Source organism: Myxocyprinus asiaticus, chromosome 49, assembly GCF_019703515.2.
Source record: "Myxocyprinus asiaticus isolate MX2 ecotype Aquarium Trade chromosome 49, UBuf_Myxa_2, whole genome shotgun sequence".
In the NCBI taxonomy this organism is placed as follows: domain Eukaryota; kingdom Metazoa; phylum Chordata; class Actinopteri; order Cypriniformes; family Catostomidae; genus Myxocyprinus; species Myxocyprinus asiaticus.
This window is the reverse complement of record NC_059392.1, coordinates 11678422-11700381: the sequence shown is the minus strand read 5'-3', so window position 1 is coordinate 11700381 and position 21960 is coordinate 11678422. Positions and strand designations below refer to the sequence as shown.

Sequence of the window (21960 nt, the reverse complement as noted above, 5' to 3'; positions counted from 1 at the left end):
GTCTTCTCTGACATTATTTCTTCTGCATGTTAAAAAGCAATCAGTGTCTAAACATATGTTTTAGACATTTAAATAGACACTAGACTTTTAGAGTGGTGATTGTCCTTTTAATTCTTGTTGTTTATATCAACTATCTTTAGTTTAAAAAAATTCAGGTTTTCCTGCAATCAATGCTAGGCAACATCTGGGCCCTTGAGGGCGAAATCCATAAGGGGTACTACCAGCCTGCCACCACTTAGGGGATTAAACTGTTACATGAGAACAGAAACAAACCCTTCTTCAAAGTTCTTATCAGCTCAGTCTTAAGTCTTGTGTTGACATAATAATAATATTTGGATTAATGGCAGAAACATTTGAAGATAATTTGCCCCTATTGCCCCTTTGAGTACTGAGGTCTGTTACTCCCCAAATAATACAAAAACATAGAATAAGTATTTACAACAGGACTGCGGTAGCATTACATTTACAAAGCATTCACATCTGCATTTGCATACTTAGCCTAACTTATCTGCATTTGCGTACTTTGCGAACCTATTCTAAAAGCGATAGACGAAGAACTTACAACATGAAGTCCTGTTCCCAACATGGCTGACTGCCTCGAACGGCGATGGTGGTGCTTTTCACATTCTGAACCTTCAGTGACACGTAGGTGTTAAATTTCTCTGCATAGAAAATATTGTGCATTTATTACATAGATCATGGGTACATGCTTGCTAAAACTACAATAGACAGGTTACATGTGTGGAAAGATAGTTAAAGTGAGACTTCAAAATTACCTAGAGGTCCATCGAGCTTGGCTTTTTTCACTGTAATAGAGAGAGACGTGCATGTAAATAAATAATAAAAACAGGTATTAAAAATAATCACACTTCACATATCAGGCGGATATTTGAAATTCAATGTCAGCATATTTGCATTTTTGCATTAGGGATTCCTCGAGGCTCTAGACTTCAGTTTACCATAATTTATTTTCTGTCAGGGAGAGAGTGGCATATGATTCATTCAATATTCTGAGAAGGATTTGTTTGGTAATAGGGAGTTAGAAATGCATAAAATCAGTTTTAGAACAAACTTTTGAAAAGGTTATGAGTTATCAGATAGGGAACGCAGTGGCAGAACATTACTTTTCACTAACAAACAAGTACCAAAAAGTACCACTGTACTACATTTTTTTTTTTTTTTTTTTATCAAACCCTTACAAAAATATTTAGTTTTGTGGAACAGTGATGGTACACACACACACACACACACACACACACACACACACACACACAATGGTACTGAAATTCATGTATCATGGCATTTACATGGTAATCCAAGGTATACTATGGTACTATCATGTCAAAAGACATTGTGTTACTTTTTGGTATGTTTTTGTAAGTGAAAGTAGTACCATAGTATTCATTCAGTACCATGGTATATATCATGATATATATAAGTACAACAGTATTCCTATTTGATACACTCACTGTATCATCGGACCTCCACAATACTTTTTTACAAGGGTTGGTAAGGAGAAATACACATGAAAACCTGATAATAAAGGTATTAAAACCAGCATATCAAGCAATAAGAGAACCACAGCCTTCTGCAAAAGTAAAAAAGCAATGTTTACCAGTACAGACATAGATACAGATATTTTCTCAGTATAGATTATGAACAGTGTTGGGTAAGTTACAAAAAAAAGTTAATATTATTTTAGAAATATTTGTAACCCAAGTAATGTACTTTAAAATAATTACTTTTATTGAAAGTCAGTAACTGTAATCTGATAACAAGAATTTAAAATGTAATGGTTTACAGTATTTGTTGTGCCTAAAGTAATTTGATTACAGTAACTAATTACTTTGTGATCCGATTACACCCAACAAAGATTATGAATAATATTAGACTAGCTATGAAACTGCAGAGAGGGGGTTTTATATGGCTAGAGTGACAGTCACTCTCAGTTGTGCTTAGGGGAAGTCTGAAAAAGACATCCTCCGACTGATCATTTTGAAGCCACGTCAGTGGCCCCATTCATAATTCATATTCCCCTATTCAGTGTGGGTTCAAAGCATCCTAGAGTTAAGGGTACCTTAAAATAATTCCAAGCATTCCACTCTAATCCTTCACAGTCAGCTTTTCTCGATAAATTTAGGGCGGAATTTGAAAGGGCTGAGAAGTCAGCTCTTATTTTGGCGGTTGTTACTTTTAACACCTGAGAACAGCTGAGAGCAAAATAAAAAAGCATATGATTCAGTGGCAGTTAAAAGACCAGTAGTATCACTGACAAACAGCATGGAAATCATCATTGCTTGCCAATAGACCAGTAATTTATGCATGAATGCTTGGGGGAGCTTTGAACATCAGTTTCCTGCTGAGAAGACTTTTTATTTTTATTTTTATTTTTTTTTTTTATGCTGGTTAGTGCTGGTTTGGTTCATCATCAACAAAATACTAGGGTTAGACTGTTAGTAAAAAATTATTAATCATGACATGCTCCACATTATCAACCGCTATGCCTCTGCTTGAGGTTCCCGTACACGAGTCACCACTACCACTGCCCGCCTCTGCCTGGGTTTCCTCTCTTGCGCTCCCACACACCATTTCCTGCCATGTGGCTGGCATGCACGTGTACTGCCCCTCTTTCTCTTTCCCTCTTCCTCTCACGCACCATTAATCTCTCTGTGTAGCCGAGCGCAGGAAGAGTGCACTATATCCTGACACTAAAAATAACCACTTAAGGGTGAATGTGAATAAATGGGTGGGGGTGGGCTAAAAGCATGCATACGAGGATGATTTTAAAACATTCATCAAAGACAGCAAGAATTTACCATGCAGGTGTAATCAGTGATGAATTGGGCTCTGCAAAGTAATTATCTTCATGTTGGAATTTAATGGAAAAAAGCCAATCTGTCACGAGGAAAGATCAATGCAAAAGCAATGAAACGTTAGCTCTAATGAATAATATCAATTAAATAACACTATATAGGAAGTCCTTGATGTACTACTGGGTTTGGGTTATATACACTGTTGGATTCAATGTTACTATTTTATGACTGTAAAATCAATTAATTCAAAGGGAAGGAATTAGGTGAAGGTCTGTAAAGCAGTTTCACTTATCAATGCATATACAGTAGATGATGACAGAATTTTTTTTAAATGCCTTTATAGAAACCTGCAGCATATCCAAAAGGTTAAATTATACATGATAACTGTCTATAGTGGTAACTAAATTCAATCATGTATTTAGAAGGTTAAATAGCCAAGTCCATCAAGTGTGGTCACTTATAGCTCAATACTGTAATACCCAATAAAAGCTCAATAATATAATACAGTCATTTATGGGACAAAAGTGGACATTTAACAGAATGTCCAGGCTGCTCTTTTCCTCACAATCAGAGTGACTGGTTACTGAGGCTATCAAGCTCCAGGACAAAAACAATAATCCACCATGATCTCTCAAATCTCATACACAGTTCATGATCTCTCGAATCTCATACACAGTTGAGTTTGATTCAAAACGTTAAAATGCGTAGCATCATAAGCAGCTACAAGACATGCGAGAACCAATGATGTTGCTAAGTGATAGACTGATATATCGGCAGGCCGATTAATCGGCCATTTTGTAATTATTGGCATAGGCCGATAACGTGTTCACTTGGCAGATTAACAGAAGTGTTAACCTTGTGTCATTTTCAGAATCTACCAATAGATCCGTCAATGGATAGTCGGCGCTTTCTGTTTTCAATTCTTTTTCTTTTTAGTTTATGCAAATTTCAGTAAATATTGCATAAAAATAAGTGTTTGTTTTACTTTAGAAATTTTGTGCACATCTGATTTGCTCTTATTAAATTGCATTATGTTTATCGGAATTTATATCGGCCATTGGCCAACCTGCTCTCTAAATATCGGTATCGACCATTGAAAAACCCATATCGGTCGACCACTAATGTTGCTACAGCAGAGTGGAATTTCTTCAGTGAACTTAAATTTTGGTCTATTGCTCACACAAATGCATCATATGGACTTTGTGCAAGAATTGATCTTTACTGTGCCTTTTTTGGGGAGCTTGACAGCCCCAGAAATCATTCACATTTATAGTATGGAAAAGAGTGGCTCGGACATTCCTTTAAAATTTCCACTATCATATGGGTGTGGAATAACATAAGGGTGAGTAAATGATAACTAGAATTTTTTGAGCCATATTTTGTAGTCATTTCCAGTTTTCGGACAACACTCGGCATCTCTCTGTGCTTTGCTATTTAACTCCTAAAAGTAAATATGCTTTCAACAAGTATGTTGTGCTGACTATCTGCCAACCAAACAGCATAGAATGCTTGTAATAAACCAGTACAGTTCGAATAAGGCATATAAAAGACACATTACAATTCACTAAAAAGAAGAGAAAAGATAGTTATGTAAGAGAAAACTGAAGACTTTTAACATCAAAACACATACAGGGGGAATTAGGCAAGCCTTACTGTACATCTGCTCAGGTTACTGAGGCAGGCACCAAGAATGATGCCAGTCTATGTGACACACGCCCACACACCGGCTGTCACTTTTGGACGCTGGTTGTAAATCCGCTGACTGTTTAATTACAAAGTGGTGGCAGACGAGCCATGGATCAGAATGTCTGTGTGGGATGTTTTAAAAAAAACATGGCTTAAAGTATCGGTCAGAATTCTTCTACAACACACCTACCTAATTTGCATGTCATCTTGGGTTAAATGGCAGTCAAGAACTGAGCAAGGCAAGTGAAGATGGGCAAGTGACCCATTGAAAACAACTGCCTAAAAAGGATTGATAGTGTTATATAATTCAGTGCATATGAAAGTTTGTATTTAGATCAGAGACTTCAGCCTTTACTGACCATTAATGTACCACATTTAGAAATACTGTACATTTTCAATCAAATGGGTAGTTGACATGAAAGTTCAAGCATTTTCAGCAGTGTCTTGTGTGGTGTGAGATGCTATAATTCTAAGAAATATTCTAAACTACATTTTTTAAATCCTAGTATAATTACTATACATGCAGTTTTATGACTCCATATTAATTGATTTTTACATATAAAAATGCATTTGTTACACAGCAGTGCCATTTAAAATGAACTAAGAAAGGTAAAAAGGTGATTACAAAATGCAAAAAACGTAATGCCGAAAATGTGTAATTTCTGTGCCACAAGCGTCACCAAGCAACATGATCACACACATTGTGTCAGCAGCGTCGGAGAGCTGGATTCTCATCCCGCGTTAAAACAAGGAAGTAATCACTGTCGCATAATTAGTAATGAGCGCGATTCGGAGGTTCCATTTTTCCTTCCGAGATTACATTTTTACTCCATTGACAGTAAGGTTTCGGGCTTGCATTTGGGTTAGGGTGTATGGTTAATAAAATATGCATTTGGGGGGCCTGGGTAGCTCAGTGAGTAAAGACGCTGACTACCACCCCTGGAGTCGCAAGTTCGAATCCAGGGTGTGCTGAGTGACTCCAGCTAGGTCTCCTAAGCAACCAAATTGGCCTGGTTGCTAGGGAGGGTAGAGTCACATGGGGTAACCTCCTCATGGTTGATATAATGTGGTTCGCTCTCGGTGGGGTGCCTGGTGAGTTGTGCATGGACGCCGCAGTGGATGGCGTGAAGCCTCCACATGCGCTATGTCTCCACGGAAACACGCTCAACAAGCCATGTTATAAGATGTGTGGGTTGACGGTCTCAGACACAGACGCAACCAAGATTCGTCCTCCGCCACCCGGATTGAGGCGAGTCACAACACCACCACAAGGACTTAGAGTGCATTGGGAATTGGGCATTCCAAATTGGGGAGAAAATAAAAAATAAAAAAAATGTGAAAAAATTCATTTATCTTCACTCTTTACATTATTTACAACTGAAAACTTGCTTTAGGCATCCCTCTGTGGAAATTTCACCCTGAAAATTCTCGCTTCGGCCACTGGGGCAGTGATTTGAATTTCAGTAAGTAAAGATCGATTTTAGCTCAAGAATGCTGACCTACTGTATAGCATTCTTGATAATAGTTTTTTCGGACCCACTTTAATTAAGTGTCTTTAACTACGGTGTACTTAAGCATTTGATACAATGTACTTATTATGTACATACATGTTGCTGCATTGTACTTATATTTAAAGTAGCTGCATTTAATTACATCTGTACTTACACTGTTAACCTTACCCCTAATCCTCAACCTAACCACAACCCTTCCCCTAAAACTCTAATCTAAACCCTAACCCTACTCCTTAACCTACCCCTACCTCAACCTCAGTAGCAGCAAATGTGAATCTTGTGAGAATTTTGCAGAATAAAATGTAGTTACACAATACATTGTATTGTATATATTTTAATGTTGCATAGTAGTTAAAGACACCTAGTGGGACCACTTTTTCCAAACAGATTAAGGAAAACTTCTCCCAACTACCACTGGTTGTACAAACAGAGAGTCCCACCCCAAACTCACACCACTGGTCGAGCCAATGTTGCTGTGTCAGGCAAGAATTTTAACATAGAAAAAAAATTACACAATTCCACCATAAAAAGAAAAGATAAACAAAAACAAATGGTGTAAAAAAAATAAAAATAAAATTGACATGTAATATGTCATCTGATTTAGAATATTTATATACACTCACCGACCACTTTATTAGGTACACCTGTACACCTACTTATTCATGCGATTGTCTAATCAGCCAATCATGTGGCAGTAGTGCAGTGCATAAAATCATGCAGATACGGGTCAGGAGCTTCAGTTAATGTTCACATCAACCATCAGAATGGGGAATAATGTGATCTCAGTGATTTCAACTATGGCACGATTGTTGGTGCGAGATGGACTGGTTTGGGTATTTCTGTAACTGCTGATCTCCTGGAATTTTCACGAACAACAGTCTCTAGTGTTTACAGAATGGTGCCACATACAAAAAACATCCAGCGGGTGGTAGATCCGTGGGCAAATACGCCTTGTTGATGAGAGAGGTCAATGGAGAATGGCCAGACTGGTTTGAGCTGACAGAAAGGCTATGGTAACTCAGATAATCACACTGTACAATTGTAGTGAGCAAAATAACATCTTAGAATGCACGACATGTCGAACCTTGAGGCGGATGGGCTACAACAGAAGAAGACCACGTTGGGCACTTTCATGAGGACCATAGTGTTCCTAAATAAAACCCTGGAAATTTCTAGTAGGTTTTTGTATATGATTATACACTAAAAAAATTGTTGGTTTAACTTAATTCAAATGTGGACATTGGATCCACAGAATGCAAATTGGTTTCTTTGATACGAAATTAAAATGTAGGCTCTAGTCAAATATTTGCGTAGCAAAACACAAATTAATTGTGTTAACCTATCTTAAATTTGATCTGTTTAAATAACTCTATTAAACCTTGCAGCTTGTTGCTAGCTTGTAATAAACACATTAGTATATTATATATATCTGTTGTACTGTATGACACATATGGTGCTGCTGAGAGTTTACAGATCCTCAATTAGTCATGATGATCTGTCAGTATTTGCTTCATAAAAACAAGCAATACACACTGATTTTTCAGCAGTAATGTACCCAACCTCGACCAAACCATTAGCTCCACTCTTCTCCACAATGGTAACCTCCAAAAAATTCAACATGACAGAAACTCCTCTAAATCCCAACATGACAGAACATTAAACATTAACAAGTCTTCTACTTGTTTTATCTTGTTTCACTTAGCTAATTTTAAAATGTACTCTCCCAATCCAGGTTAATGCAAAGCATGATGGTAACTTGAAATCCCCTTCCCAGTTTCAGCTAAATACATTGATGCAACAAATATTATTCACATAGTCCCAACACAATTGGATTAAGTGAACATAGTGTATTGTACAAAATGAAATTAAGTTGATACCAAATGCTAAAGAATTGTGTTGCAGTAGCTCTTTTTTTTTATCCCCTTTTTCTCCCCAATTTGGAATGCCCAATTCCCAATGTGCTCTAAGTCCTAGTGGTGGTGTAGTGACTCAATCTGGGTGGCGGAAGACGAATCTCAGTTGCCTCCGTGTCTGAGACTGTCAATCCGTGCATCTTATCACCTGGCTTGTTGAGCGTGTTACCGCGGAGACGTAGCGCATGTGGAGGCTGCACTCTACTCTCCGCGGCATCCACGCACAACTCATCACACGCCCCACCGAGAGCGAACCACATAGTGACAACGAGGAGGTTACCTCATGTGACTCTACCCTCCCTTGCAACCGGGCCAATTTGGTTGCTTAGAAGACCATGGGTGACTCCATGGGTGGTAGTCAGCATCTTTACTTGCTGAGCTACCCAGGCCCCCGCAGTAGCTCTTTTAAAATAAGTTAATCGAACAAGTGGTAAAAATCAGGTCGAGTGAAATCTGAATCCATTTGAACATTTCATTGCAATGTGATCGTATCACTTTTTGATGACTGTGTTGAATATCACTTGGACTTTATGCGATATAATTATGTTCTCATCTCAAACATAAATGTATCAAGTTGATTTCAAGTGTACTGGTTTAGTATTTTCAACAAAACTGCTTTCCCTTTTTTTCAGTGTATATTTTATCGTTTTGTATTCTTGGGTACTAAGCTGTTCAGTATTTAAAAAAGACATTTTTGCGTAGACTTCAGCTAATGTAAACTTGCCAAGAATGCTTTGAACTCGTTCTATGCCGTTTGATCATTATACTGTAAACACAGTTATAAATAGATGCATCATACTTCAAAGCAGGTCCCATGTGAACGGCATCAAACTAAAGCCCCGTTTGGAAAATCATGGGAACACACCCCTTGAATCTGATCAGCACTGACGGCATGGAATACTAGATGGATTTCCAACACACTGATCTCGCCTTGCAAGTCATTTCTAGTGCCTTTCTATAGACAAACTGCGCATTTAATAAGAATAAAGCAACACAGGCAGTAAATAGTAGCTAACAATACAAGCTATAATAGTGTAAGGCGCAAATACACTGAAGGGGCACTCCTTCCACCTAAACTGCTCAATCTGCGTGACATTTCCACATAGTAACTCTACAGAGTTCACTCATTGTTAAATGACCATAAACTAATAATAATGTCAAACTGTACCGGAGACATACACGAATATTTAAACCATCATTAATCCGTGATCAGACTGAAAGAGGTGCGCGCGCGACAAAACTATCATGCATTTTAAAATTAAAAACAAGATACATAATGCAAACCCTTACTATGTCATGTGTGTATATATATATATATATATATATATATATATATATATATATATATATATATATATATATAATATGCATGTATATAATGCAAGAAGATTATATCCAACAGCTGGCTGTCATTACAGTAATGCATCCATGCACGAAATATGCACTTACCTCCAACACATAGCAGTGACATCTCTTGATATGATTATGATCGGCTTTAGTGATTATAATCAACGCCCTGCCGCGTTAGTTTAGAAAACTAAACAGATACTGAAACGATTTCTGAGATTTTTTTTATGTTGAGTAACCCTTCCCCTTCCCCTTATCAAACTCTACCGCAAAATATATAAAAATAATAACAGCTATTGTTCCGGTTCATCCAGCGAATTCAATCCGAGGCTCGTACAAATCGCTGATAATCGTGCGTTGTGATAATTAGAGCTGTTTTTTTTTTCTTCAGCCGCTCGTAACGCGACGCACAGCCATCTTGTTCAGCACCGCCGCCGCGAGGATAGCTACTACGGTGACGTCACTGCCCGAGCTGTGCACGCGAGTGATGCTGTGACAGCACCAGAGCACGCGGATGACTCTCCCTCAGAACCTTTCCAAAGTGTGCACTGGCTGGTGTAATTAAGAGTTGCGCATCTTTTATGTTCGACAACTATTAAATTACCATGTTTTTTTTTTTTTTTAACCATAAGCATTTAAAGCTCAAAACATTAAACCATCATGTTCTAAATGGGGTCTAAGACCTGAGAGACCCTCATAATAGGTCACTCACAGGGTTTTTACAAACAACTTTCATTAACTCTTCCATTTCTTACATTGAACAATTTCAAGCCAATTAAATGTTTTAGAGCTTAGCATAACTATATATTCATTATTGAAATTTCAATGACTTCACCAGGCTTGGAAAGTTGCCTGGAGTTATTGTAGGTCAACTGGTAGAGCATGGCACTAACAATGCCAAGATCATGGGTTCATTTCCCAGGGAACACAAACACTAATAATGTATACCTTGAATGCGCTGTAAGTCACTTTGGATGAAAGCATCTGCCAAAGTGCAAAAATGTAAGTGTACTATTTCAAGATTTTCCTTGACCATGCAGCAGGTAGGCTACTTAATATGTAATAGATTGATACTTCATAACTTGAAGTATTTTTTTAAACTGATTATTGACAAAATTTCAACTTGTTAACATGCATCAAACATCCTCCAGGAAAGATGTTGGGCTACATTCCTTAAGTTTGAGATCTTTGAGACTTTTATAAATGGTACTATAATGGATTATAATACAGCACACAAAAAATTTAAATTTACTTTAAAGCAAGACAATTCTAGAACATTTTATCACAACTTGATTTCATTGCATTCTGTCCATTTAAATTTGTAAAATGGAAGTTTACTTAATCAGTTTGAGTTGGGACTACATAAATGTTAATGCAGCGTTGATGAAACTGAGCAGGGGATTTCCATTTTCCAGCATGCAATGCATGGGACTGGATAGGTAGGAGAGGTGTTGAAATTGTCATTTTATGTGTTTGAGCAAGATGACGAGATTTGTTCATGTTTAATGCGCTGTTATATTTGTATTTAAAGAGTGTCTGTTAGGCTGGAGTGTTGGGGGTTACTTGTGTTTAGGTTGAGGATGAATGTTCACTTTCAAGTGATATACAGTACACTCACTGAGCACTTTATTAGGAATACCTGTACACCTACTTATTCATGCAATTAATCAGCCAATCAAGTGGCAGCAGTGCAATTCATAAAATCATCCAGATACGGGTCAGGAGCTTCAGTTAATGTTCATATCAACCATCAGAACGGGGAAAAAATGTGACCTCAGTGATTGACCGTGGCATGATTGTTGGTGCTAGATGGGCTGGTTTGAGTATTTGTGTAACTGCTGATCTCCTGGGATTTTCACGCACAACAGTCTCTAGAGTTTACTCAGAACTGAGCCAAAAAAAAAAAAAAAAAAAAAAAAACACCATTCAGTGAGCTGCATTTAGGCTACGGTAACTCAATAATAAACTAATAAAATAAAGTTGGACCAGTATAAAGAAAATGTATTAAATAAACCTTAGTAAATTGTGTTGGATGAACCTAATTGAGTTAATCTGACCTAATCCAACTAAATTATGTTGTCTCATTGAAACTTAATCTGAATGAAAGACATTAAATTACTTGTTAAAACTTTCTACAATTTAATTAAGTAAAGGTAATGACTTGTACTTTGAGTGTACTTTGTGATTCAACAGAGGGTTAAAGCTTCTATCATTTCTGCTTACCGAGTAGGTCAAACAGGAACATTTAAAGAATCTGAAGGTAAAATAATAGGATCATTTTGAAATAAACGTGTCCTTTTACTTGTTTTACACACATAGCATTGAGGTCTCTGGGACCCTAAAGTTAATCTCAACAGAACATGAGGACTAAGTTTGATAACCTTTTTGTTTTTAGTCAAATTCATGAGGGCCAATTTCAAAACCATGATTTATATTTAGTATTATACATTTTATTTGAATAAAGAAATGGCTTTTCACCTTTTTGCTGAGGGGCAATTATTACATAATTTTATATGATTATCATGACGTAAACATGCTTGCAATTTTTCCATTTAGCTTTCAGCACCAAAAAACAAAAGAAGAAAAAAATGGACAGGAAACTGAGGTCTGAAGAACATTTATTTAATCAAATGTATCATGTTTTTAATTTATCAAAACATAATACACAAGGGATCCCTCCCTTTTTTCTTTTGACCATAGGACTTGTTTGTGATGTGGTCACTGCCACCCTCTACTGGATACAAATGACACATTTAAATAAAGTAGAAAAGAAAAGTGTATCACAGGAAAAGTGTATCTATATATCTCAAAGATTACTAAAGCACTCATGAAAAAGAAGGTTAAGAGACTAATTGTTGCCAGATTTTATTATTTACTTCCTTACCAAAACAAGTGTATTCCATATTAAAATAACATTCAAACAATAAAAAAAAAAATAATAATAAAATAATAATTCCATTCCGGTACATCACTTAACGCAGTGTAAACTCTGATACCCGAAATATCTTAATGCTAGAATTCATCCTTCAGGATGCTAACTGTTCAAAGGGAAATACAACCTGAATTGATCAGCAAATTTTGATGTTGGAAAATGTTACTTACATAGTTTAGAGTACCAGTAAAAACCATGGCACATGAGCTTCATGTAACCCCAGAAAACAATGCATGCAGCAAGGGTTCCGATGAACCAATACGAGATGCATATCACATTACTATATGTTAGCAAAGAGAATATTACTGACAAATTGTAGCTTGATGTTATACCATCCAAGAATTGTAAGAATCTGATGTATTAGGTCATTAAATGTCAAAAAGTTTAAAATACAAATTGGCTTACAGGCCGTTTACCCTTTTGAAAAATGTCCATTAAACTGTATTGCACTGTCTGATACACGTTGTGAGGCAGAAACGTTCAAGCCAGTGCATGGGAGTTCCAGGCCATCACGAACACAGCTGTAAACATTTTTTTTCAAAGCTTCTCGCTGGAGAAAGAGGATGAAGAAATGAGTCACTATCAGATCAGGAACTAATGGGGCTTTTCCACTGCACGGTACAGCTCAACTCGACTCTGCTCGCTTTTTGGGGGTTTTCCACTGTGGATAGTACATGGTACTTTTTTTAGTACCACCTCGGTCTAGGTTCCAAGCAAGCCAAGCCGATACTAAATGTGACGTCTAAACCCTGCAGATCACTGATTTGTCAGAGAGAATCGTCACTACCAGCGTCACTGGATTTGCGACACAGGACATCAACCTGCTAGATTTAAAGTTAGCAAAAACGACAGCAATATCATTTGTTCACGCGACTTTCGAATTGTAAAAAGAAATGGCTGTGCGCAAAACCACGCCGTGGTCAATAAACGAGGTGCAGACGTTCCTCTCGTTAGCGACGAACGAAACGAAAAAGTCTTTCAAGTGTCTCAGCTCTTGGCTGCACACGGCTACCACCGGACCTACCAACAGTGTAGGGAAAAGTTAAAAAAACTTAAGTGACTACAGAAACATCAAGGACCACAACAGCCTGAGTGGTTCAAACAGAAGACAGTGGAAGTGGTTCGACCAAATGGACGCTATCTATGGCAATAGACCGGCGAGCAATGGGAGGGAGAGTGCCCTGGACTTGGCGTTGTTGGAGTCCACGATGGAGGATGGTACGTTTTGTTACGTTAACTCTATATTCTGCTTGAAAGCTTAACTTTTAGTTGACCAGCTACTGGAAAGCTTGCTTCTAAAACAACCAGGCCAATTTAACTGTTACACTTGTGTAAAATCACTATGCAACAACTGCTTTATGCAGCACAATGAGCTAGTAGCCAACAGCTAGCGGTCGTGTTATTGTTTATGGTCAGTAATGTTTGTGTCGCGTTTAAGATGATGTCACGGCAGTAGAGGCGGCGCAACTATGACGATCAGCCTAAAATCCCATCCATGTTGTGGTGGCACTAAACTGCAGTGGAAAAGCAAGCTCAAAAAAGTAAAGCGAGCAGTCGAGTCGAACCGTGCAGTGGAAAAGTGCCATACAGTGTTATCAATTCAACTCATGGTCTTAAAGCATTGGCTAATATCTCTCCACACCACTGGGTTTAAACGAAGTATTTCGATATGTAGCATTGCAAATCAGAAACAATATTTACCTGTCTAGGTGAGCTAGGAGCTCTTGTAGCTTGAGAACTAAGGCGCGATGCTCGTGAGGCCTGCTTTCCAAAGTACTACTCAACCGACTCAGGTATGAATCCAGCGTTCCAATAGATGGGGTCTCGCCTGTGCCTAAACCAAAAAATAAGAGGTATTTTAGCATGGCTGCAACCCAATGCATTGAGACACACAAGTAACCTGTCAAGACTAAGTATATCTGGGTACTGACCTGGTAGGGGTACAGTGGCCAGGCTGCTGACCAGTGTCTGTTTAATTGCCTGAAGGTGGCGCTGTAGAGACTGTGTACGCAGTTCATCCTGGCCCAACTCTGCTTCCAGTCGCTCTTTGGCGCTAAACATGTCGGCAATGTGCTTCTGCAGCACCGCATTCTGCTCCTCAAACTCCACGTTGGCTTTGCGCAATCGTCGCAGCTCTGATTCTCGTGCTGTGAATTACATCAATATAATCATAAAATAGCTTAGCACACTGACGTTCATTCTTTGTTCTTTGAAAGTAATGACTTACCTTTGTTTTGGTCCAGAAATTCTTCTGTGAAAATAGGGACATCAAATCTGGGGGAGAAGTCTGAACTCTGAAGGAAAGGTGATTTGAGTGAGCCAGGCTGCAAGAGAGAATTTCCACATTTCCTTTCATATACAAAACAGTAATTATGAGTACAGGAGTGTAACACCTAGCAATTCAGCCTTTAAAACTTACCTTAAAACCTGCTGATCCGGAACTGTTGGCATTGATTATGACAGAGGTCTCCTCTGTGAAAATAAAGAACAAAAGTTTGTCTAACACTTGCATTTACCAAACAGTTCTTATTAGGGCTGGAAAATGTAATGGTGGTGAGCCAGGTGTGGGAGAGATCCAGGCAAGCTGCCTCTTTGCATTACCTGAAAACACTCTCTCACTGTCATCTGAATCAGTGTCAAAAGCGAAACTGCACTAGAGATTCAGCGTGTGCGCAACAGACTGAACAGCAGCCAGACATAATAATAGTTTTGAGATTTTAAACTTCAGCAAACTAGACTTCAGAATTTAATTTGTTTTATACCTGTAAAAATGTGTTTAACAATTGAAAAATTTTAACATGTTTATATTTAAATATTTAAAATAAATGACTTTTGATATTTTAATGTTTGTTTTAATATATTATGTACCATGATTAATCACAATTAATCCCAGAACTCATTTAAAATTAGAAACATTTAAAATTTTGTAACATTTTTAATCGATTCACATCCCTAGTTATTTTTCCATTTAAAATCCAAAATAGTAAGTGTGATGCTCAATATAAGGTAAATTTATACAGAAACATGCAAATGATAACAAAATTGTTTAAAATGAACAGTTCACCCAAAAATTATAATTCTCTCAACATTGACTAACCCTGACGTTGTCTCAAACTCATGTGACTTTATTTTTTCTGCAGAACACAAAGATCTTTTGATGGAGATACAAGGTGTTTATATCCATACAGTGCAAGTCAATGGAGTCCAACACTTTCAAGCCCCAAATGCAGCATAAATGTAATCCATACGACTCGAGTGGTTTGATCCACGCATCAAGCGTTAGGAAGTGTAATCGAGCATCAAATCATGATCGCACCAAGGAGACATCAAATGTCATACCAATGCGAATGTTCCTGTGCCGCTATTTACACCAGTCCAATATCATCCGCTGACAATCCGAAGGGTTTTTTGTTTCCATGGACAGCGGTCACATTTTTTTCTCCTTCAGACTGTGATGAAAACTGACTGACAAATGAGATAAGAGCTTTTTGTCATTTTTCCAGAGTCTCTGCTGCTGCACAATCCAGCGCATTGTTGGCGCTAGTCAACTAGCAAACACAGGCATCGTACTCTAACTCGTCTCACACACAAAAACTCTGAATTCAATGCAAATCTGCAGTAAACAAATAATACAGAAGCTGTAAACACATTATTTTTTTGAGAATATTTTGGTAATGTGCTGATACCTCATATTATATAATATACCTGATGTTTTGTCCTAATGTACATTATTTAATCTATTACTGTGCCTGTTATTTTATCCTGGCATTAAAAATAGCAGTAAGGTTCAGCAATTTGTTTGGACTAAACTCAGAACAAAAAAAACAAAACAACAAAAAACAAAAAAAAAAAACTCTTTACGTCAATACTTTACTACAAGTGTAGAAAAACAAATTTCTGAACATCATTGCTATTTTTCTTGCAAGAATAAAATAAAATGTACAGTATTTTTGCAACGGTGCTCTTTTTCTGACCATGCACAAGAAACCCTGAATTCAATACAAATATGCAATAATTAAATAAAAGACCATGATTGTTGGTGTCAGACAGGCTGGTTTGAGTTTTTCTTCAACTGCTGATCTCCTGGGATTTTCACGCACAACAGTCTCTAGTTTACTCAGAATGGTGCCAAAAACATAAAACATCCAGTAAGCGAAAGTTCTGCGGACAGAAACGCCTTGTTGATGAGGTCAACAGAGAATGGCCAGACTGGTGCAAGTTGACAAAAAGGCTACGGTAACTCAGATAACCGCTCTGTACAACTGTAATGAGAAGAATACTATCTCAGAATGCACAACATGTCGAACCTTGAGGCGAATGGGGCTACAACAGCAGAAAACCATGTTGGACACTTTATTAGGACCATAGTGTTCCTAATAAAGTGCTCAGTGAGTGTATATTAATCTCATGCATTGACAGCTGAATGCTTAAAGATCCATGCAACAGAATATATGTTTGTAGAACAGCATGCTTACTGTACAGGGGTGAAATTGTTTTTCATTTTATTCATTTTGGTCTCCGTGTGAATAGATCTTTCGTCTGCATTTCGTCTCGCAAGTTCATCACAAATTACCTTTTTACTGTCTGTGTCATTTTTGGAGCTTGTACTCCATTGGACCCCACTGATTTGCATTGTATAGACAAAAAACACCTCTTATCTCCAACAAAAAAGAAAGTTATACAAGTTTGAGATGGCATAAAGGGGAGTAAATTATGAGAGAATTATCATTTTTGGGTGAACTACTCCTTTAAAGTAACTAACTACAGCATATCTACACAGGTTTCACCTGTACTTCTCACCTCTCTTTATTCTCTTGTCCTGAACTTTAGTGCATGTAATCTGGTAAGCTTCACTCTTTTGATACTCCTTAAGTTCTTGTGCATACTGCATTTTGTCCCTTTCAGCTTCGTCCAAGTACCGCTGTACAAAACATTAAAATAAACAGATGAATATCAGAGACACAGAGACAAAGACTTCGAAACAAGCAAAAAACGACTAGCTTTAGATCTTATGGAAGGATGATATTACAAGAAAAGAAAGTCATACCTGTTTGTCGTGAGGGGCCAGGCGGCTCCATTCTGCTCCAAGTCTTTTGGTGATTTCTGGGAAGGGAAGATCAGGGTGAAGGGCTCGGATATGTTCCCGTCTCTCATTCAGGAAACGCACGTATCCAGTAACTGGAGCCTTGGGGCCATTAGGCAACACCTTCTTTCTCTTCTTCCCCTTTGGCCAGCCTCGCTTCTTTACAGGCTGAGATGATTGGTTGTTCTGTTACAAATGATTTGGCAAATCAAATTCAGAAAAGCTAATTTTCCAGAAAAGGAAAATTATCTTGAACATGCTGACCGCAATCCCTCTTACAAATATTAAATTATTTGTATTGGGAGATATATAATACGCAAGGGTAATAACGTCAAGGGAGTCATGATCTTACTAGGGCTGGGCGATAGGACGATGTTATCGATATCGACGATGTCTACAAAGATTCCAATGCCGATTGCGACACTCATTGACAGATGATGGAAAATGGCAAAACCATGGATTTGGGAAGTTGCCAAATACAGTAGCCCAGGTTGTGAAACTAGCACCCGCCACTCACAAAATGTGACGAGGCTGAATCCAGTTTGCGAGCGCCCAAATGCATTTCATGTGCTCATCTACCCACAACAGGTGGGCGAACTGTAAGACGCCTCGGAGTGACACATAACAAGAAATGCTGTTAGTCACAAAGATACATGCTTGAAACACACTTTAGTATATTTTCAAGAACAGACAAAAGAAAAGCCATCAATGCTTGTGTCTGATTCACTGTTTATTCAGAGGTGTGCAGCACAAGCCTGTCTCGTGGAACAAGCACATGTTAAGAGTTTTCCTTCTTTCTTCTCTGTTTCATTTCATCTGAAAACTGTTTGCAAGAATGTCGTCTATGAGAATGCTGCAAATTATCTCCGATCATCTCAGGAGGCGCTGTGAGTTTAGTTCGCTTTATTTCCACGCGGTTAGCATGCATTGTGAACGCAACTCTGCAAGTTCAGTAATATATCTTTGTATTAAAGAAACAAAGACAGAAATAAAATAATACAAGACACGTTCACCTTGAACCTAAAATTTAGTTATTGTATTTTCTTTAAGCAGCATGGACTGTATTACCAAAACGCAACACAAACACAAATTCGATAAGAACACACATTTGGCAGCATTATTTTGGGAACACAAGGGAATTGATTAGGCTTATTATGATTATTATTGTCTTTAGTTCTTAATCTGCAAGCTATTAGTAATTTTCCACTTGGTGTCGTTGACAGATGTGTGCGCGATGGCAAATGGAGATGGTAAATGTTTAGATTTGGGGAGGTGGTTAAATAAGATTTTTTCTGATCACTTCGTTATTTTATTGATTTTTTTCGTTTAAAGTGCAATTTGAATTTAGAAATGTCTTTTTTTATGGTTGTTGTGTTTCAATAAAATAACAATTTTAAAGCAAAATCAAAGCAAAAAAATTCGGATATTGCGATATGTTTTAAGACTTTTATTGATAACATAATTTGTACATATCGCCCAGCCCTAGCTCTTACCTCCTCCTGTGTTGAGTCAGTGTATTGAGAGTCTTTAGATGCAGGTGCATCACTTTGCTCTTGCTTTACACCCCCCATAACATGGACCTTTAGAATTCTGAAAGACACAAAACTATGAAAAAGCATCTATCTGGACTGGATGCTAGACTTTTCATACATAATCAAAATTAGAATTCACATTTAATGGCCAGGTAAATTGCACTTCTAAGGTATTTGCTCCACAGGACACAGTAAACATGTCATATCATGACCCCAGCTTAGCTGGGATATGTGAAAAAAAGAATTTCACTGTATATTGCAAATGTATAATGTGTGATAAATAAATAAAATTATATCAAGTACCCATATAATATTCAACATATATTTAGATATAACACACACAAAATACAACACACAATATGCAAACCATGTACATGATATTCAGTCCACTTACAAAATAAACAAGTGGGGCATGTAATTGGTGCATGAAGTGTGCAAGTAGACTATTTATGCATTTGGTTACATATAAATGTTTTGCATACTGCTAAATCACATCTAAAACTACATTGTTTCCAGCAGTGCTAAGGTGCTATGCCTACCTACAGGCGCCTATAGTGCCGAAAATGCGGTCTAGGTAGACAACTCACTAGATTTACCGATGGTTTGATTATTTAACATGCGTTTTGGTAACCGAAATTAGGTATTAGGCAATGCAGTTTCAAACACACATGCTTACGAATGTGTGTTTTGGTGCACGCTTTCTTAAATTGCTTCAAACTGCATCAGCGTGAACTACTGCAGACAGTTTTTATTAGCTAAAGTAGCATGTCTGGCTAACTAGCTCACTGTGTCTGAGCTCGGATGAATTAAACGTACAGTCTCCATTCAGATAGTTTACTTAAACATAATTATCGCATTTAATGATTGGTTATATCTATCAGGATAGCTCGTGTAATTTATAAACTATCATTCAACTTACCTTGTTTTCTTAACGCAAACGCTAGCTCATGGCCAAACGTTTGTTTGATTGACAGTTCCTTGTTGATTTTGATTGGTTTGTGGTATTTGGTGGGCGGGGCGAACATCAAAGCGTCTCGTTTGCATTGAGAAAAGAATCTCAATAATTACGCATGTCTACAGATAAAATTGAGATTAGGAATTGTATTCATAAAATATGTTTTTTTTTTCTTCAAACGTGTAAGCTGATTTAGCTTTTAAAGTTACAGTAATTTATGGCAATGTCTGTTATAACTATCACTAGCACACACGGATCAGCCACAACATTAAAACCACATGCCTAATATTGTGCATGCCTTGTTGATGAGAGAGGTCAACAGAGAATGGCCAGACTGGTTCGAACTGATAAAGTCTACGGTAACTCAGACAACCACTCTGTACAATTGTGTTGAGAAGAATATCATCACTGAATGCTGTTCTGAGATGTGGGTTGGTGCTGTTTTGGCGGCACGAGGGGGACCTACACAATATTAGGCATGTGGTTTTAATGTTGTGGCTGATCGGTGTATAATAGCCTATTATTATCAGGCATCAATACGTTTTTTTTTGTTTGTTTTTTTTTGTACAGAAACCAATTTCAAAATGTCAGTGAGTTTTCAGTGTACTAAAATATGTCCAAATATCACCAATTCTTTTAAATATGTTATAACACCTAATTTCCAAATACAAAAGTAAAACAATTCCCATGGAATTTTCGTTTGGATGTCAGGTACAAATGTTTTAAATTTAACCAATAATACATATTAGTGTGCAAATGTTTCCAATACGACCCTCAAAAGAGAGACAGAGGTGTTATTATTCTCCACATGAACAAAAAGCAATATTTAGCTAATTAAATATTTTAGAGCAGATTGAATCATATTCAGTATAGAAATTGAATTTTGTTTTAAGATTTTGCCTATTTCCATTACTTCCCCAGATATTTCCATTTCATAATCTAATGAAAATAATGAGGTTATTAAAATAATAATAACCTCATTGGAATTTTAGCACAATTTTAACATTTCCTAATACTGTCATATTAGGGAATCATGATAGTGGGAACCCCAATTGTTAACTGTAGCTATTCCCATAATAGATATTCACTTTTAAAAGAAAACTAAGTTATCTAATGAAAATAATGAGGTTATTAAAATGGAAATGTATCTGTTTTAAATTTCCCTGAAATTCCAGGTTTTCCATGACTAGAAACCCCAATTGTTAAGTGTGGCCATTCCCATAATAGATCTTTAATAAAAAAATAAAATAAAAAAAGTTATCTAGTAAAAAAAATGATGTTATTAAAATAATAATCTCATGGAAATTTGATCACAGTTTTAAAATTCCCCGATATTTCCAGGTTTTCCATGACAACAGGAACCCCAGTTGTTAATTGTAGCTATTCCCATTATAGATCGTTACTTAAAAAAAAAAAAAAAAAAATATGTAAGGAAGTTAGCTGAGGTTATTAAAATAAAAAAATAATGTCATGGAAATCTTATCACAGTTTTAGAATTACATGATATTTCCAGGTTTTCCATGACTTTAAGAATCCCAATATTTAATGGTAGCTATTTCCATAATAGATATTTACTTTTAAAAGAAAAAGAAGTTATCTAATGAAAATAATGAGGTTATTAAAATGGAAATGTATCTGTTTTAAAATTCCCTGAAATTCCAGGTTTTCCACGACTAGAAAGCCCAATTGTTAAGTGTGGCCATTCCCATAATAGATCTTTAATAAAATAAAATAAAAAAGTTATCTAGTAAAAATAATGAGATTATTAAAATAATAATCTCATGGAAATTTTATCACAGTTTTACAATTCCCTGATATTTCCAGGTTTTCCATGACAATAGGAACCCCAGTTGTTAATTGTAGCTATTCCCATTATAGATCTTTACTTAAAAAAATAATAATAATAAAAAAAAAAAATAATAATCTAAGGAAGTTATCTGAGGTTATTAAAATAAAAAAATAATGTCAAGGAAATGTTATCACAGTTATAAAATTACATGATATTTCCAGGTTTTCCATGACAATAGGAACCCCAATATTTAATTGCTATTTCCATAATATATTTCATTTAAAAAAAAAAAAATTATCTAATGAAAATAATGAGGTTATTAAAATAATAATAATCTCATGGAAATGTATCTGTTTTAAAATTCCCTGAAATTCCATGTTTTCCATGACTATAGGAACC

General features: G+C 36.8%; 2 protein-coding genes across 3 annotated transcripts in view; both read right to left on the bottom strand.

Moving 5' to 3' along the window:
* Window positions 1–9692, bottom strand: part of LOC127438473 (protein unc-13 homolog A-like) — a 56803-nt gene extending 47111 nt beyond the window's left edge. The window contains exons 1-3 of the mRNA XM_051694091.1: window positions 9373–9692; window positions 777–806; window positions 563–662 (exon numbers count right to left, since the gene is read on the bottom strand). Of these exons, the coding sequence (XP_051550051.1) occupies window positions 563–662; window positions 777–806; window positions 9373–9394 (152 nt within the window). The 5' untranslated portion in view covers window positions 9395–9692. The remainder of the gene's footprint in view (window positions 1–562; window positions 663–776; window positions 807–9372) is intronic.
* A 2172-nt stretch (window positions 9693–11864) lies between these two features.
* Window positions 11865–19969, bottom strand: hmg20b (high mobility group 20B). Of its 2 annotated transcripts, none has more exons than XM_051693664.1 (9): window positions 19737–19969; window positions 18779–18875; window positions 17250–17471; window positions 17003–17123; window positions 14622–14674; window positions 14430–14496; window positions 14134–14349; window positions 13904–14036; window positions 11865–12752 (listed from the first exon to the last, which is right to left on the bottom strand). In XM_051693664.1, exons 2-9 carry the CDS (start codon window positions 18854–18856, stop codon window positions 12740–12742), a joined length of 903 nt encoding a protein of 300 aa, XP_051549624.1. In that variant the 5' UTR covers window positions 18857–18875; window positions 19737–19969; the 3' UTR covers window positions 11865–12739. The 2 variants fall into 2 exon arrangements, with proteins under 2 accessions (XP_051549624.1, XP_051549623.1); XM_051693663.1 differs by having other exon boundaries at window positions 14430–14526; window positions 19737–19892.
* Between the last annotated feature and the right edge of the window lie 1991 nt (window positions 19970–21960).

Bases quoted from the DNA above. Each gene is read 5' to 3' on its own strand.
- hmg20b (XM_051693663.1), bottom strand. From the start codon at position 18,856: ATGGGGGGTGTAAAGCAAGAGCAAAGTGATGCACCTGCATCTAAAGAC. The intron at 14,675-17,002 runs GTGAGAAGTACA...TTATTTTCACAG, and splicing joins GGACAAGAGAATAAAGAGAG to AGGAGACCTCTGTCATAATC. The intron at 14,350-14,429 runs GTAAGTCATTAC...TGTAATTCACAG, and splicing joins ATTTCTGGACCAAAACAAAG to CACGAGAATCAGAGCTGCGA.